This window comes from Hypanus sabinus, chromosome 26 (genome assembly GCF_030144855.1).
Source record: "Hypanus sabinus isolate sHypSab1 chromosome 26, sHypSab1.hap1, whole genome shotgun sequence".
Lineage (NCBI taxonomy): Eukaryota > Metazoa > Chordata > Chondrichthyes > Myliobatiformes > Dasyatidae > Hypanus > Hypanus sabinus.
Window position 1 is genome coordinate 38,389,601 of NC_082731.1, and position 19,657 is coordinate 38,409,257.

Genomic DNA, 19,657 nt, shown 5'->3' on the forward strand with positions numbered 1-19,657 from the left:
GAAAATCGCTGGAGACTCAACAATCTCCTCCCTTGCCTTCCACAGTAGACTGGTGTACATTTCATCTGGTCCTGGCGACTTATCCAACTTGATGTTTTCCAAAAGCTCCAGCACATCCTCTTCCTTAATATCTACATGCTCAATCTTTTCAGTCCGCTCCAGTCAGCACTACAATCACCAAAACCCTTTTCCATCGTGAATACTAAAGTATTCATTAAGTACCCCAGCTATTTCCTCTGGTTCCATACACACTTTTGCACCGTCATACTTGATAGGTCCTATTCTTTCACGTCTTATCCTCCTGCTTTTCACATACTTGTAGAATGCCTTGGGGTTTTCCTTAATCCTGCCCGCCAAGGCCTTCTCATGGCCCCTTCTGGCTCTCCTAATTTCCTTCCTGTTAGCCTTATAATCTTCCAGATCCCTAATGTTACCTAAATCTCTGACCTTTTTGTAAGCTTTTCTTTTCTTCTTGACTAGATTTATTACAGCCTTTGTACACCATGGTTCCTGTACCTTACCATAACTTCCCTGTTTCATTGGAACGTACCTATGCAGAACTCCACACAAATATCCCCTGAACATTTGACACATTTCTTCTGTACTTTTCCCTGAGAACATCTGTTCCCAATTTAAGCTTCCAAGTTCCTGCCTGGTAACCTCATAATTCCCCTTACTCCAATTAAACGCTTTTCTAACTTGTCTGTTCCTATCTCTCTCCAATGCTATTGTAAAGGAGACAAAATTATGATCACTATCTCCAAAAAGCTCTCCCACTGGGAGATCTGACAACTGACCAGGTTCATTTCCCGATATCAAATCAAGTGCAGTCTAAACCAGGCATGGGCAAACTAAGGCCCGGGGGCCATATGCGGCCCGTTAAGCTTTTTAATCTGGCCCGCAGAACTTAATGAAATTATATTAATAAACCTTGTTAACGTTTTTTCCCCCGCAATTCTGGCATTTTTCCAATAGATGATGCACTCTATATACATTGACCTTTGTTGAGGTGCAGCGTATTACTCCACATTTGCGCTTTACTCTTTGTTTGGCTCGACCTATTTGTGTGAACAGGTGTTCAGCGTCATGAACATCAACAAGGCCAGCCACAGATCCAAGTTAACTGACCAACACCTCAGATCCATCCTGAGAATCGCCACAACAAAACTAAATCCAGACTTTGATGCGCTGGCTAAAAAGGGAGACCAACAATACTGTTCCCACTGAAATTAAAAATAAGTTTCTTCGTTGTGTTATGTAAAAAATGCATTTGAAAATATTTTTTTCAATAAGCCTTACATGTTACATGTCATTTCTGTTAAGTGATGGACATGAGTAGTGTGCAGGTGCACGTACGTTCTCAAAATAAAAAATGCGCTCCAGAACAAATAACGCGCTCCGCATACTGGCGCGCTGTCACTGTTCTGTCCTTGTGCTGGTCGTTGTTGAGTTTTGGCACAGGGGACAATTGAATAAGAAGGAGCAGGACAAGTAGACCTGCATCTCCTACCGTTTTTGAAATAAAGACAGTCAGGAGGAGAGTGATGATGATAATATCTTGAAGGATAACAGAATTTTCAGTATTTTAAAATAATAACTGTCACTATTAAAAAAGCTGTATTTTATTCATTTAATTTTCAGTGTTTTAAAAGTCATTTCAATAAATAGCTAAATACCATGGGACTTCAAAGACAGATATTTTGTTGTAATGCATTTGTTCATTTTCAATTGAAATTAAAGCACATGTTTTCTACATATCCCATGATATTTTATTTTCTCTTATGAGGTGTATTACCAAAACACTCCGTCCATCTGCTCCAGGTCCGGCCCCCCTGTCAAATTTTAGAACCCTTTGTGGCCCACAAGTCAAAAAGTTTGCCCACCCCTGGTCTAAACTCTTGTAGGCTTATCTACATATTGTGTCAAGAAACCTTCCTGAACACACCTAACAAACTCCACCCCATCTAAACCCCTTGCTGTAGGGAGATGCTAATCGATATCTGGGAAATTAAAATATCCCATTATGACAACCCTGTTATTATTACACCTTTCCAGGATCTGTTTCCCTATCTGCTCCTCAATATCCCTGTTACTACTGGGTGGCCTGTAAAAGAAACCCATTAAAGTTATTGACCCCTTCCTGTTACGGACCTCCACCCACAGAGACTCTGTAGACAATCCCTCCACGGCATCCACCTTTTCTGCTGCCGTGACACTATCTCTGATCAATAGTGCTATGCCCCCATCTCTTTTGCCTCCTTCCCTGTACATTCTGAAACATCTAAAACCCGGCACTTGAAGTAACCATTCCTGTCCCTGAGCCATCCAAGTCACCACATCATAGCTCTAAGTACTGATCCACACTCTAAGCTCATCCGCTTTGTACACAGCACTCCTTGTTTTAAGATAGACAAATCTCAAACCTTCCATCCGAGTGCATCCTTTCTCTGTCACCTGCTTATCCTCCCTCTCGTGCTGCCTACAAGCTTTCTCTATTTGTGAGCCAGCCATCTCTTCCCCAGTCTCTTCAGTTTGGTTCCCACCACACAACAATTCTAGTTTCAACTCTCCCCAGTAGCCTTAGCAAACCTCCCTGCCAGGATATTGGTCCCCCTGAGGATTCAAGTGCAACCCATCCTTTTTGTACAGGTCACACCAGAAATCTGAATTGCTGCCCCCTGCTCCAATCCCTCATCCATACATTTATCCTGCACCTCATTCTATTCCTGTACTCACTGTCACGTGGCACAGGCAGAAGTCCTGAGATTATTACCTTCCTTCCTTGTAGTTTTTTTTCAGGACTTCTTCCCTTTTCTTACCTATGTCATTGGTACCAATATGTACCATGACTTCTGGCTGTTCTCCCTGCCACTGCAGAATATCTTGGATGCGATCTGAAATATCCTGGCCCCTGGCACCTGGGAGGCAAACTACCATCCGAGTTTCTTTCTTGCGTCCACAGAATCACCTGTCTGACCCCCTAACTATAGAGTTCCTTTCCCTACCCTTCTGAGCCACAGGGTCAGACTCTATGCCAGTGGAACAGTCACTGTAGGCTGTCAACTCACCTCCCCAACAGTACTCAAACAGGAGTACTTATTGTCAAGGGGTACAGCCACAGGGGTACTCTCTAGTACTCTTCTCCTTCCCCCTCCTCACTGTTACCCACTTGTCTGTCTCCCATGGCCCCAGTGTGACCACCTGCCTATAACTCCTCTCTATCACCTCCTTGCTCTCCCTGACCAGGCGAAGGTCATCGAGCTGCATCTGCAGTTCCCTAACTCGGTCCCTTAGGAGCTGCAGCGCGACAAAACGGGTGCAGATCTGGCCGTCTGGGAGACTCCAGGTCCTCCCACATCTGACACCGAGCACGAGAAAACCAGCCTCACACACATACATCCTTTCCGCAATTAACTCAGGTAGACCTACCTCGCCTCGTTACCACCTAAGCCCGTTGAGCCACAGCCCTCTCATTCAGCATTGCACTGGATATGGCGGTCTTCTTTTGTAAACTTTCCCCGTTACTGGATGACGTCACGCGCCCACGCCGTCTTGCCTCTTTTATCCCGAGTGGTAAAACTGTCGGAAATTCTTAGCCATTCACCCGCAGCCTTCTTGTTCCGAAAGTGACGGGGAAGTGATTTGATTTCCCTACTGGAGATCTAACCTCTTCCATTCCTCTAAAACGCCTCTGCAGTCCCCGATGGCGGTCCCTTTACCCAGAAACCCCCACGAACCAGATCCCCGTCCATTAGCCACCGAACCAGCGACACGCGTGCGCCAGGGCCTCTGCTCATCAGCAGACATTTCCCCGGGGAAAGACCGCTTTTACCTCAGAGTTCAGGGCGATGGCGGCGTGACGGGAACCCGCAGCAACTGTCTCCCAGGCGGAGCGCGGAGCCCCGGTCTCACCCGCTGGTCCTCTGTCTAGTGAGCGCATGCGCAACGGGCTCTCGCCGCGACGCTCCGCGCATGCGCAACCGTGCATCCGGCCCCCGAGCGCGTCGAGCTGTAGCTCATTCTAAAGAACTCAGCAGGACAGGCAGCAACTTCCGGAAAAGAGTAAGCTGATGAAGGGTCTTAGCCCGAATAGTCGACTGCTTACTCTTTTCCATAGATGATACCTGGCTTGCTGAGTTCCTCTAACATTTTGTATGGTACTTTGAATTCCAGCATCTCCAGACTTTCTTTAATCCTTCCTTATCTCTATAGCTCACGTTCTCGTCATTTATTGCTATTTGTTCATATTTGTATTTGCATAGTTTGATGTCTTCGGCACCCTGGTTGATCTTTCATTGATCCTGTTACAGTTACCATTCTATAGATTTGCTGAGTATGCCCACAGGAAAATGAATCTCGTGGGGGGGGGGGCGGTGTGTGTGTGTGTGGGTGTGTGTGTGTGTGTGGGTGTGTGTGTGTGTGTATGTATGTATATGTACTTCCCTCATCCCCCACACCCAGAAAATTCTAACAATGAGTCCTAAGGCCTTGGCTTTATTGTATCTTTCCCACGACGCGAGTGAATATCCATTTAGTAATGGTGATATGTCAATCTGTATATATATATATATATAGTTTGCATACTGTATTTGAGTTAGATCATTCTGCTTATTTTGTAATATGATTGTACATTGTAGAGTGCATCAAATTCTTATTCACGTGTAGTTTGTTAAGCTTGTGCATAATTAAAGATGGTATATCCTACTGCCTAATAAACAGGACTTGTCGCTGTCAGTGGGACAGACTCAATTCCCAGAGTTTAGTCTGACACCAACACACACACACTCCCTTCGCAATTTTTGCTCATTTCTTTCCCAATTCCTGCTAAAACATTGTTTACATTTACATAATTTATTATTACAATATTGTAATTTGCCCTTTACTCTCCCTATTGTCTTATTAATTATTGTACTGACGTATTGTTTTGTGCACTTTACATCGTCCTATGTAGGTCTATAGTCTAGTGTAGTTTTGTGTTGTTTCGGGTAGTCGAGTGTAGCCTTGTGCTGTCTCACATAGTCTAATGTAGTTTTGTGTTGTTTCATGTGGCACCAGGGTCCTGGAGGATCGTTGTTTCGTTCTTACTGTGTACTGGATCAGCAGTTATGGTTGACCCCGAGACATGCGAGAGGGCATCACAGCTGTGGGAGAAGATGGACGAGCAACCCAGGGACGGGGAGTGGGGGTGGGGTGAGGGCGACGCAGTGAAAAGGGTGAGGAAAATACATGACCCGGAGATGTGGGGGAGGGATAATTGGGTCAACCGAGTCATGGTGGAATTGGGGAAGACAGAATCCATCATTAACGACCCCCACTATCCAGGATAGGCTCTCTTCTTCTCTGCCAGCAGGTATATGTACAGTCCATGAACGTATCTCGCATTTCCTCCTTTTCTCGATTTTGGTTATTTATTTTTGTGGCTTGGAGTAATTTACACGTCGTGCACTGAACTGCTGCCAGAAAACAACAAAGTGCGCGGCCTGTATCAGAAATAATAAACCTGACTCTGCCGCATTTAGAAGCAGTCAAAACAGTCCATATGTTAAAATGAATTGGAAATAAAGAGCACTGCCCCACATGCTGACTTGGACTCGGGCAATACCTGAGCTCAGCTCTACAGTTTGCAGGAGCCCTTGCGGGGATATCAAGGCACGATCCTGTGACTTGCCAAGGTTGAAGATAGTCTGCAGCTGTACAGAGCAAGTCCCTTGTTAGTATAGTTCCTCCTTGGACACCAAGGACATGAGCAGACCGAGATAGAGATGCCAGAGAAGGAGGGGGAACTTTCCATTGGACTGATGGAATTCATGTTGGTGAACTGACCAATGGCAACGTCAATGAAGGTGAAGGGTAGGCCATTGGACTTTCTCATTGGAGATTGTTAACGTGTGGCACTTTTGTGGTGAGAGTGCTACAGGTCACTTATTACCCAAGACAGAGAAATCATTGTATCAAATAATCAATTAATACAGTACATTTGTAACACATTTGAATGGTTGTGCTTTTCCAGAACTTCAAAGGAAGGTGCTGAGGTACAATAATCACATCGAATGTAGACTAACTTCTCTGCAATTACTTGGCTTAACATTACCTCTCTCCTTAAACACAGAATCAATGCTCCATTCCTCCTGCGAACCCTGTGGCCCAAGGTGATTGAAAAATCATCGTTAGTACCTCCACAATTTCTGGTTTTGCTTCCTTTGACAACTGCCAATCTGGATGCTTCCCAGCTTGGTACAACTGCTCTGCAAAAGACCAGGTCTTTACAGAAATTGCACTCCCCTCCATTGATTCCATCTGCATTTCTTGCTGCTCGGGAGAGAAGCCACCACAGGCTTTCCTCTCATCCTGGCCATTCTCCCTCCCATTGTGTGTGTAATCCAGAATCTTGATAGCACGTACAATCAACACACATGAAATGCTGGTGGAATGCAGCAGGCCAGGCAGCATCTATAGGGAGAAGCATTGCGACGTTTCCGGCCGAGACCCTTCGTCAGGACTAACTGAAAGGAAAGATAGTAAGAGATTTGAAAGTAGGAGGGGGAGGGGGAAATGCGAAATGATAGAAGACCAGAGGGGGCGGGAGGAAGCTAAGAGCTGGAAAGGTGATTGGCAAAAGGGATACAGAGCTGGAGAAGGGAAAGGATCATGGGACGGGAGGCCTAGGGAGAAAGAAAGGGGGAGGGGAGCACCAGAGGGAGATGGAGAACAGGCAGAGTGATGGGCGGGGGGGGGGGAACTAAATATATGAGGGATGGGGGTAAGAAAGGGAGGAGGGGCATTAACAGAATTTAGAGAAGTCAGTGTTCATGCCATCAGGTTGGAAGCTACCCAGCCGGTATATAAGCTGTTGTTCCTCCAATCTGAGTGTGGCTTCATCTTGACAGTAGAGGAGGCCATGGATAGACATATCAGAATGGGAATGTGACGTGGAATTAAAATGTGTGGCCACTGGGAGATCCTGCTTTCTCTGGCGGACAGAGCATAGGTGTTCAGCGAAATGGTCTCCCAGTCTGCGTCGGGTCCCACCAATGTATAAAAGGCCACACCGGGAGCACCGGACGCAGTATACCACACCAGCCGACTCACAGGTGAAGTGTCGCCTCACCTGGAAGGACTGTCTGGGGCCCTGAATGGTGGTGAGGGAAGAAGTGTAAGGACAGGTGTAGCACTTGTTCTGCTCTTAAGGATAACTGCCAGGAGATCAGTGGGAAGGGATGGGGGTGAGGAATGAATGGACAAGGGAGTCTCGTAGGGAGCAATCCCTGTGGAAAGCAGAAAGAGGTGGGGAGGGAAAGACATGCTTGGTAGTGGGATCCCGTTGGAGGTGGCGGAAGTTACGGTGAATTATACGTTGGACCTGGAGACTGGTGGGGTGGTAGGTGAGGACAAGGGGAACCCTATCCCGAGTGGGTGGCAGGCAGATGTGTGGGAAATGGGAGAGATGGATGTACGATGACTTATCAAAACCTGAAGGGTCTTCCATACAGTAAATGCTTAGTATTCATTTCACAATCTACCTCACCGAGGCATTTGCGCCTTATTTGTGTATCAAAGTACGTATGTAGAATACAACTCTGAAATTCGTCTTCTCCAGATAGCCACGAAATACAGAAAAAACATGGCAGCTGTTGGAAGAAGACATCACCACCCACCCCAACCCCGCACAATAAAGAGACAGAAACAAAGACAATAGTCTCACTTGGCAGAGATGTCCAGAACCAGATAACATTCAAAGGTAATCACCTGAAGAAATGAAAGTGATTGCAAGGAATTTCCTTTTCTCATGCTGCTCTATTGGCATTTTAATTCATTGGAAGTTGGACCCAGTATTTTCCTTTAGGCCTCAGTCTCAAAAATTATCTATTATTTTATTTTTTTCCATTTAAAATCTTTTTTTATTAATTCTTATTGAAGATCAACAAAAATTACATTAAGTCAATATGTCATTATGTACAATGAAGAATTAAATTAGTAAATAACTGATTAACAAAGCTAAACGATATCTCAATAATAGAAAAAATAAAGTGTTAAGGAAAAAAAGAACCCCTACGAACTAAGAGAGAAAAAAACCCCTACTAACTGAAAAAAAAACAAAAGAAAGAATGCCGTGGTTGGGAGCACAACCACGGAGTTATACATCACACAAGCTTCCAAAAAAGAAAAACATCAATCCGCCAACTCAAATCCATTTATAGAAAAATTGGAAGGAAACCACTTTAATTAAATCAGATGATAGTAGCAGGCCACTGAACCCCACCTTTTCTCAAAATCAAATTGAGAATCAAAAGTTCGACTTCTGATTTTCTCCAAACTAAGACCTGAGAAAACCATTGTATCAAAGTAGGAGCAGAAGCATCTTTCCATTTCAACAAAACAGCCCTTCTGGCCAATAATGTAACAAATGCAATTACATGTTGGTCTGATGGAGAAATACCATGAATATATTGAGGGATTATACCAAATAAAACTGTCAATTTATTAGGTTGTAAATTAATTTTTAAAACTTTAGAAATTGTAGAGAAAATAGATTTCCAAAAATGTTTCAATACAGAACATGACCAAAGCATATGTGTCAATGTGGCTGTCTCAGTTATACATCTGTCACACTGACTATCAACATTAGGAAACATTTTAGACAGTCTCTCCTTTGTCAAATAGTAACCATGTATTTTAAATTGAATTAAAGAGTGACTGACACAGATCGAAGAAGAGTTAACCTACTTCAAAATCTGCAACCAATCCTCTGTTATCAAGGTCATGTTAAGCTCTCTCTCACAATCCTGCTTAATCTTAAGTGAAGAGTAATTGTGCTGTTGTAACAATAATTTATAAATTTTCCCAATAAAATCCTTCACTAAAGGATTCATTTTTAAAATAATATCTAACAGGTCAGAATCCTGTACATAAGGAAAATTACTTAAATATTCTTGTAAGAAGTGTCTGACCTGAAGATATTGCAGGAAATGTGAATACAAGAGAGAGTATTTAGTTACTAATTTCTCAAAAGACATCAATTGACCATCTTGGAACAGATCCATGAAGGAATAAACTCCTTCATTCCTCCAAAGAAGAAAGGTAGGATCACTTAATGAAGGTTTAAATAAATAATTTTGATAAATTAAACTAAAAAATATAATTTTTTTGAGATTAATAAAATTACAAAACTGGAACAAATTCGTAATGACTGCTTAATCACAGGGTATAAATTTAAATTAATAATTTTGTCCAGTTGTACAGGTAGAGAAGCTCTTAATAATGAGGTTAAGTGAAACTGTTTCACAGCATTCAAATCCAAATCAGCCCAAGGTGGTCGTTCATTTTTATCAGCCCAATATAACCAAAAACACATATAACATATATAACAGCTGCATAATACATTCTTAAATTAGGCAGAGCAAGACCTCCATCTTTTTAAAATTTTTGTAAATGATATTTACCAATTCTTGGTCTTTTATTATACCAAACAAAAGATGAAATATAAGAGTCAACCTGATCAAAAAACTTCTTAGTTTAAAAAAAAGGGATATTTTGAAATACATATAAAATTTTTGGTAAAATCATCATTTTAACTGCATGAATTCGGCTGGCTAACGAAAGTGTAAGTGTAAGTAATCTACAAAATAATTCCTTCATAAAATCCACTAAAGGAACCAAATTAGCTTTATAAAGGTCTTTATGATTGTTAGTGATAATAATACCTAAATATTTAAAAGAGTCCGTAACTCTAAAAGGAATGTCGTCATATACAGAAGCAGAATCATTTAGGGGAAATAATTCACTTTTTTGAAGGTTTAGTTTATATCCTGAAAACTTTCCAATATTGTTTAATAGTTTCAATAAACTTGTAATGGATTCTTCAGGATTCGAAATATAAACTAAGGGATCATCAGCATAGAGGGAAATCTTATTAACAGTCCCATTTATGAAAATTCCATGAATATCTTTAGCTTCACGAAGTGCAATAGCCAAGGGATCCAAAACCACACTAAATAACAAGGGACTTAATGGACATCCTTGTCTCGTACCCTGGGAAAGCCAAAAAATATCTGCAATTATTAGTAATAACAGTAGCAATAGGGCTTTTATATATCCTTCTGATGCACTTATTAAAATTAATACCAAAGCCGGATTTCTCTAAAACATTAAATAAGTATTTCAATTCAACTCTGTCAAATGCCTTTTCAGCATCGAGAGAGACAACACATTGGGGAGTCTTAGGAAAGGATGAATACATAACATTGAACAGTCTCCAAACATCAGAGAAGGAATAACGGCCCTTTCCAAAACCTGTTTGGTCTTGAGAGATAATTTTAGCAAGAAAATTCTCTAGGTGATTAGCCATTATTTTTGGAAGAATTTTAGCATCCACATTTAATAATGAAATAGGTCTATATGAAGCATAGTCAGTAGGATCTTTATCTTTCTTAAGAATTAAAGAAATAGAAGCTTCAGAAAATGTGGATGGTAACTCTCCTATCAAAAAAGAATCCTTAAGTATCTCCAGCATATATGGAGAAAGCAATTTTTCAAATGTTCTATAAAATCCTACAGAATAACCATCCAGTCCAGGAGCTTTAACAAATTGCACTGAAAAAACAGCTTTCTGAATTTTGTTTTCAGTAATAGGAGCATCAAGAGTTTGTTGATCTTCAACAGAAATTTGAGGAAACTCAATCTTCTGTAAAAAGATGTTAATTTTAGAAGTATCAACTGGAAACTGAGATTTGTAAAGTTCAATGTAAAAGTCTTCAAAAAATTTTATTAATATCTTCATAATTACATGCTAAACTACCATATCCCTTAAGAATTTTTAAAATTTGTCTTTTAGCTCTAGCTGCTTTTAATTGAGTTGCTAATAGCTTATTATTTTTTATTTCCAAACACATAAAATTGACTTTTCAATTTATGCAAATTTCTTTCAATAGGATGTTAATAATAAATTATATTGTGATTGGAGTTCAGCTCTTTGTTTGAATAAATCAATGTTAAGAGAGTTTGCATAAATATTATTAGCCAAGTCTTTAATTTGTTTGGAAATCTTATCTGTTTTTGTCTGTTTCTTAAACTTAGCTAAATAGGAGATTATCTGACCATGCAAATATGCTTTAAATGTATCCCATATAATCAATTTCGACACATCTCCTGTATTATTAAGAAGAAAAAAATCTTTTATCTGAGTCTCAATACATTTGACGATGTCCGAACTCTATAATAAATTTTCTGGAAAATGCCAAGGCAAATTTGCAATAATGACATAATTCAATTAAAAATCTAGGCTTAAAGGTGCATGATCCGAGAGAACTATAGCATCACATTCACATTTCCGGACTTTGGACAAAAATCAGGGATCTGCTATAAAATAATCGATTCCCGAATATTTTTTGTGAACACGTGAAAAAAAAGAATAATCTCTATCATTAAGATGTAAATGTCTCCAAATTTCAACCAGGCCAAAATCAATTAAAAGAGAGTTAATAAGTGATGCAGAACAACTTGGAAGCTGCTGATTGGTTGAACTCTTGTCAATCAAAGGATTTAAACAACAGTTGAAATCACCACCCATTAACAACATATATTCATTTAAATCTGGTAATAAAGCAAATACATTTTTTAAAAAAGGATCCTCTACAATTAGGTCCATATAGATTAACCAGAACAATTTTTCTATTACAAATTGTTCCTTTAACAATTAAAAATCTACCATTAATATCTGACACAATGTCTTCTTGGATGAATAAAATATTAGATTTAATAAAAACAGATATTTCCTTTGTTTTACTTTGACAAGTGGCATCAAATTGAAGGCCCTTTCACATTTAAAAAAATATATTTTGATCGCCAGTTTTGATATGCGTTTCTTGAGCAAAAATTATACCGGGTTGGAATTGATTACTGATTTTAAAAGTCTTTTGCTGAAAAGGATGATTCCAACCACGTACATTCCAACTTATAATGTTTATTTGTTTAGTTATTATAATTTTTTAAAATTTTATTTAACACATAAATACACGCATACCAGTGGGCTAATCAAAACTGATGGTGATAAGTATAACCATATACAAAACATGCGTACTCCGGAACTACATAATAGGAAAAAAATACAAAAAAGAAAACTAAAATTAATCCTACAGTTAATCCTATAACTCAAAACTAACCCCAATCCTCCCACCACCCTGAAAAGCCCGAAATTCGACAAAAAAATGCCGAAATGTATCCCCATAGAGTAAAATGGGAGCGACTCCGCGAGCTCCCCATTTTATAATAGTGATTTGAAAAGCTTTCCTTAATTCCTCCCCCCAGTTACAAATAAAAACCACACGGCCCTAAAATAGGAAAGCCCTGCAGAGGAAAAAAAATGTTTATGCTAAATAAAAAAAGCCGAACACTACAAAGCAACACATCACCATATCAAGTCATTTTGACTGGTTCTTCTGCCCACTTACAAGCCTTGCTTCTAACTAATATATATGCAATTTAAATATCAATTTACTTTGATGCCTTCTATTGCTTTAGAGTATTATTATTCTAGAACAATGGACACTGGTGAGGCTGAGTAATCATTAAAACATGGAATGGATTCCCAGCAGATATGACTAGTACAAGAAGGCACAATTTTAAGGTGATTAGAGGAAAGTATAGGGATCTCAGAGATGATTTTTTTTAGTCATAGACCAGTGGGTGCATGGAAAGATCTGCCATGGGTAGTCATAGAGGCAGACACAGTAAGGACATTTGAGAAACTCCTAGATAGGCTCATAATGAAAGATGAATGGAATTCTCTACAGAAGCAGTAGATTGATCATGGAGTAGATTGAAGGGTGAGCAGAACATCATGGGCCAAAGGGCCTGTACTTTGCAGTGTTTCTTTACAACATCTGGCTCCCCATATCCAGCATAAAAGTTCAGAGAGAAAAAATTGTTTATGCTTAATCCTTAAAAACAGGCTAGGGAATGCAGAAACAATCTCCAAAAATGCCAAAACAATAAAATTAAACAAAGAGAAGAAGGCCTATGTAATCTCTAGTGAAGAAAAATCAGCGCCATTTTCCAGTTAACTTACACGCTCAATGAAAAACTGTTTTTACTAAGTATCTACCTACTAAGCACTCCCAACTATGAATATATAGGAAACATCCTTACGAACTATGAAAACTATCACTTTATTAATGAAAAAAAGAGGATAGAAACAAATATTCGAACAATCTGTCCATTGTGTTAATTCGCTCAGTGGACCAAACAGATTTCAGCAAAGTCATTCATCATTCACATCAAAAAGTTCATGTCTTCTTTAAATGGTCAATTGATCAAAGGACATCTTAAGCAAATCAGAAATCTTCAAAGCTTTTCTTTCCGAAATAACAATTATTCCGCAGACCTAAAACCATTCAAACCTCGGCTACAACCAGAATAGAGTTAACATAGTCCAGTGCCTCTTTGGGGTCCAGAAAAACTCGTGGAGACTCAAATCTTTGGGAACTAATTTTAATTGGGATGGATATTGAAGTGATGGGAATAATCCCTTTTCATAGGCTGTCTTCATGGTTGGAACAAATTTAGACCACAGGTCCATAATTTCCCGTGGATAATCTTCATAAAAACATATCTCGGAACCCTTAAATTTAAAAACTCTGTGTTTCCCTGCATATTTTATGATTTGGTCTTTAACTTTGAAATGAAGAAGGCAGACCAAAACTGACCTTGGCTTATTCGGATCCCAAGATTTCGAAGTGAAAATTCTATGCGCTCTTTCGATATCGGGAGGTTGAGGTAAAATATCCGGAAACAGAGATTGAAACAAGTTTGCAAAATAGTCCAATAAATCCCCACTCTCAGATCCTTCCTTCAGTCCAACAATTCGAATATTATTCTGACGAGATCTTGCTTCCAAATCGATAATCTTATGTACAGACTTTCCCAAGCGGCTGAAATATCCGCTATCTGACGCTTTGTCTCTTTAAGTTCAGAATTCAGGGAAATAATATTTTCCTGCACAAATTGGAAACTCTCTCGTAATGACGTCATCTCAGAAGAGGTAGCATCAAGTTTGACCATGTTGCTATTTTCCTGTCGAGAACCATCAGTGAACGTTCTAAACGCTCAGTCTAAACAGGCATATCCTCTGATTTCTTTCCCCTTTCCATTGCTGGATTCAGGAAGCTGCCTTCCACTTCATAAAGATTGTGACATAATGACACTATTCCCCTCTGACAAATAAAAGTTAAAAATTCAAAATTTAAACTGGGGAAAAGGAAGAATTAATTGCAGCCACACAAACTGTGTGTCACTCCATTAGGCAGTAGGTGGAGTCTCCGCAAATGATCTATTATTTACCGAGATATGGACATCAGCTGTTTCTGGTCATTGGAACAGATCTCAATGTTCTGCTTCAATTGGTAGAAAATCCCTTATCTACTTGCCTGAAGGATACATTATACTTTCTTTACACAAGATAAACTCGAGGCTGTAGTTTTGGGCTGAGTCCCAAAACCTTAGTAAAGATCATGAATAAGGGGGTTAACAATCAATGTCATTCTACCTTGGCCCAGAGAGCTGAGGGTTGAGGAACATGTCAGACATAACTGGAGTGAGCTCCTCTTTCTCTTCAGGCTGCAGAAAGTCATGCAGGAAATTCAAGGGAAACTTCTTCACCCACAGAGTGGTGACCATTTGGAACCTATCACCACAGGGGGAGTGAGAGGTGAACAGCACGGATGGAATTAAAAGGACTGTCATGGAACTGAAACATGGACAGGGACCGTCTGGGTTGAATTGACTCCCTGATGTACACTGGGTGCATTGTAAGTTCACTACGTACCTGAGACAGAGCTTAAAATGGAATATAATTATTTGTCACCGATGCAAAATATTAAACTCCAGTCCCAGTAAAAGTGAACATTAGGAGAGGAAACTCCTCCCAAACCCAGTGACTAGGGTGGAGCATTGGATGCTGAACAGCAGCAATAATTGCAGAGTTCAACACCAATAACCACTTTTGAACTTGCCTCTGGATTCAGCAACTGTGACAGTGAAATATCCAGCATGCAGCTTATTTAAACTTTCTCCCCAGTGTGAACTGACTTGTGAGCCAGCAGCGCAGCTGACCGAGTGAACCCCTTCCCACAGTCTGAGCAGGTGAACGGTCTCTCCCCAGTGTGAACTCGCTGGTGACTTGTCAAATCAGATGACCGAGTGAATCCCTTTCCACATTCTGAGCAGGTGAACGGTCTTTCTCCAGTGTGAACTCGCTGATGCTCGTGCAGGCGTGACGAATCAGTGAATCCCTTCCCACAGTCTGAACAGGTGAACGGCCTCTCCCCAGTGTGAATTCTCTGGTGCACCAGTAGATAAGATGACTGGGTGAATCCCTTCCCACATTCTGAGCAGGTGAACAGCTTCTTTTCAGTGTGAACCCGCTGGTGACTTATCAGATAGTATGAGTGAATGAATCCCTTCCCACATTTAGAACAGGTGAACGGCCTCTCTCCAGTGTGGACCGCCTGGTGTACTTTCAAGTGAGATGACTGGATAAATGCCTTCCCACAGTCTGAGCAGGTGAATGGTTTTTCTCCCGTGTGAACCCGCTGGTGCACGCGCAGGTGTGACGATTCAGTGAATCCCTTCCCACACTCTGAACAAGCGAACGGCCTTTCCCCAGTGTGAAGTCTCTGATGCGCCAGTAAATGAGAAGACCGAATGAATCTCTTACCACATTCTAAGCAGGAGAACGGCCTCTCTCCAGTGTGATTTCGCTGGTGACTTTTCAGAAAGTACGGGTGAGCAAATCCTTTCCCACACACTGAGCAGATGAATGGCCTCTCCCCAGTGTGAACTGCCTGGTGTATCTGTAGGTTAGATAGCTGAGTGAATCCCTTCCCACATTCAGAGCAGGTGAATGGCCTCTCTCCCGTGTGAGTTCGCTTGTGCCTTGACAGGTCAGATGATCGAGTCCATCGCTTTCCACAAACAGGGCAGACGTATGGTCTCTCTCCGCTGTGAACACGCCGGTGTAGTTGCAAGTCAAATGACTCTATAAATGCCTTCCCACAGTCTGAGCAGGTGAATGGCTTCTCCCCGGAGTGAAATCGCCGGTGCCTGATTAAATTGGATGAGTGAGTGAATCCCTTCCCACACACGGAACAGATGAATGGTTTTTCTCCCGTGTGAATCCGCTGGTGCGCGTGCAGTAAATACGATTCAGTGAATCCCTTCCCACAGTCTGAGCAGGTGAACGGTTTCTCCCCACTGTGAAATTGCTGGTGCCTGATTAGCTTATATGAGTCAGTGAATCCCTTCCCACAGTCCGAGCAGATGTATGGCCTCTCCTTGGAGTGCATTGGGGGGTGACTCATCACAAGGGATGAACGAGTGAATCCCGTCCCAAGCACGGAAGAGTTGAACAGTCTCTCTTCTCTCTGTCGTGTGAGCTCGCTTGTGTGTCACTAAGTTGAGTGGTCAAGTGACTGCCTTCCCACACACAGAGCAGGTGAACAGCCTCTCACCGTGGTGAATTTTCCGATGTGTCTTCAGCTTGGTTGGCAGAATGAATTGCTTAGCGTCATCTGAACAATCTCACTATGATGTGAACTTGCCGATATATCTTCAGGCTGGATTACTGAGTACAGCCCTTCCCTCACACAGAGCAGGTGAATGGGCCCTCCCTAGTGCAAATTCACTGGTGTGTCCACAGATCGGCTGAGTGAGTGAATCCGTTCCCACAAACAGAGCAGGTGAACTGTTGATTCATCAAGTCAGACGTCAATCCTTCACACAGACAATGCAGTTGAAGACCTGATCTCTGGTGAACAAATGCTGGTGTGTTGGCAGGCACTTAGTTGCAGTGGATTTCACAGAGTTACACCAGAAAACTTTATTTCACACACAACGCACATTTCCAGCTGGGCTGAGATACATCTTCTGCTCCAAGGTTCCACCACTGATATACTGGCGTTACAATGGAAATACTTGATCACTCCTTCAATAACTTGAAGAGAATTCACAAGGTTTATCACCAGGTTGCTTTATCCAGATCTCTCTCCGACACTGAGCACGTGTTTGGGTTCTCCTTGCTGCAAACGGTGTGCTGTTTTCTCAAGCATCTCCTCCTCCACATTCAAAGACTGATGACAACGTACGGTGGGACTAAACGTGTTTGTGGTTCTGTTTAGGATTCACGTATACAAATCCTTTGCCTTTTGTGCCCTGTCAAAAAAGTTACAGAAGACGTCAATTTGCGAAGGATAACAACTCAGATGAGATAATTTTCATCCCTCTCGTGAGTCTGACATCACACTGTTAAAGCAGAGTTCAACCCAAGTTGAAGGAATACTCCCCATTTTTAACTGGGTTCGGGCATCTGAACTGACGATGAAATTCTCTGTCTGCCTCGGAATGGAACATTTCTGCATCAATCTCTGAGTTGCCTCAGTCCAACTCTAGGTTCTGAGCAGGACCACAGGGTTACATGGATACTCCTGGAGACATTTTGATTACTGTGACTCCACCCCCCGGAGTTCATTGACAGAGATAAGCTCACCAAACTCAGTGTTAATGAACACGTACAAACAAGCTGGATGAACTCAGCATGTCGGGCAGCATCCATTGAAATGAGCAATCAACATTTCGGACCGAGACCCTACATCAGGACTGAAGAAGGAGGGGGCAGGGGCCCCATAAAGACTGTTCATTTCAACGGATGCTGCCCGACCTGCTGAGTTCATCCAGATTGTTTGTATGTGTTGATTTGACCACAGCATCTGCAGTACACTTTGTGTTCAGTGTTAATGAACATGACAGGGAAGTGATCTGATTTGCCTACTGGAGCTGGTCTGGGAGATCGAACCTCTTCCATTCCCTCCAAAAGGCTCTAAATCTGTGGGCTGTGTCGTTCACTGTATAGCAATGGGGTACGGTACCGGTGGGGACGTGTCAGTCACGGTTTCACAATGGGGTACAATAACAGTCACTGTATAACAATAGGGTGCAGTAACAGTTTGTATGAGTTTATCAGTGTGTAATATGGATGTACGAAACTGGTGGGGAGAGATCTCTCACAGTACAATACTGGGGTACATGTACCAGTGGGGATAGGTTGGTCACCGTGTAATACGAGGGTACAGTACCAGTTGGGACAGGTCTGTTACTGTATAACACCAGGGTACATTAACAGTGCAGATGGGTCTGTCACTGTACAGCACAAAGGTACAGTACTAGTGGTGCTGTGTCTGTATAACGATGTGGCACACTAACTGTGGGGACAAGTCTGTCACTGTATAACTCTGGGGTACACTAGCAGTGGGGGATGGGTCTGTCACTGTTTTATTCCGCAGTACGGTACCCGGGAAGTCGGTCTTTCACTGTATAACACCGTGTGGAGGGGGAAGCCAGTCAGTAACTGTATAACACTAGGGTTCAGTACCAGTAGGGACGGGTCCGTCACTGTATGACAATCGGGTACAGTAACAGTGGGGACGGGTCTATCAGTGTATAACACTGGGGTACAGTTCCCGTGGGGATGGGTCTGTCACTGAATAACACCGGGGTATGGTACCGGTGGGGACGGGTCTGTCACTGAATAACACCGGGGTATGGTACCCGTGGGGACGGGTCTGTCACTGAATAACACCGGGGTACAGTACCGGTGGGGACGGGTCTGTCACTGTATAACACCGGGGTACAGTACCCGTGGGGACGGGTCTGTCACTGAATAACACCGGGGTACAGTACCGGTGGGGACGGGTCTGTCACTGAATAACACCGGGGTACAGTTCCCATGGGGACGGGTCTGTCACTGAATAACACCGGGGTACAGTACCGGTGGGGACGGGTCTGTCACTGTATAACACCAGGGTACAGTTCCCGTGGGGACGGGTCTGTCACTGAATAACACCGGGGTACAGTACCGGTGGGGACGGGTCTGTCACTGTATAACACCAGGGTACAGTTCCCGTGGGGACGGGTCTGTCACTGAATAACACCGGGGTACAGTTCCCGTGGGGACGGGTCTGTCACTGAATAACACCGGGGTACAGTACCGGTGGGGACGGGTCTGTCACTGAATAACACCGGGGTATAGTTCCCGTGGGGACGGGTCTGTCACTGAATAACACCGGGGTACAGTACCAGTGGGGACGGGTCTGTCACTGAATAACACCGGGGTACAGTTCCCGTGGGGACGGGTCTGTCACTGAATAACACCGGGGTACAGTTCCCGTGGGGACGGGTCTGTCACTGAATAACACCGGGGTACGGTACCGGTGGGGACGGGTCTGTCACTGAATAACACCGGGGTACGGTACCGGTGGGGACGGGTCTGTCACTGTATAACACCGGGGTACGGTACCGGTGGGGACGGGTCTGTCACTGAATAACACCGGGGTACAGTACCGGTGGGGACGGGTCTATCAGTGTATAACACTGGGGTACAGTTCCCGTGGGGACGGGTCTGTCACTGAATAACACCGGGGTACAGTTCCCGTGGGGACGGGTCTGTCACTGAATAACACCGGGGTACGGTACCGGTGGGGACGGGTCTGTCACTGAATAACACCGGGGTACGGTACCGGTGGGGATGGGTCTGTCACTGTCGGTGCCTTTTCTCGTTTGGAAAAGGCTCAACAACGGATCGTGGATTTGGAGGCTCACTCCCGTCAAAACA

General features: G+C 42.7%; 1 protein-coding gene across 1 annotated transcript in view; it reads right to left on the minus strand.

The window, feature by feature from the left end:
* Nucleotides 1-19,657, minus strand: part of LOC132381749 (zinc finger protein 850-like) — a 41,664-nt gene that overhangs the window by 12,213 nt on the left and 9,794 nt on the right. Inside the window, exons 2-3 of the mRNA XM_059951320.1 lie at nucleotides 15,060-17,202; nucleotides 3,833-4,021 (exon numbers count right to left, since the gene is read on the minus strand). Of these exons, the coding sequence (XP_059807303.1) occupies nucleotides 3,833-4,021; nucleotides 15,060-16,352 (1,482 nt within the window). The 5' untranslated portion in view covers nucleotides 16,353-17,202. The remainder of the gene's footprint in view (nucleotides 1-3,832; nucleotides 4,022-15,059; nucleotides 17,203-19,657) is intronic.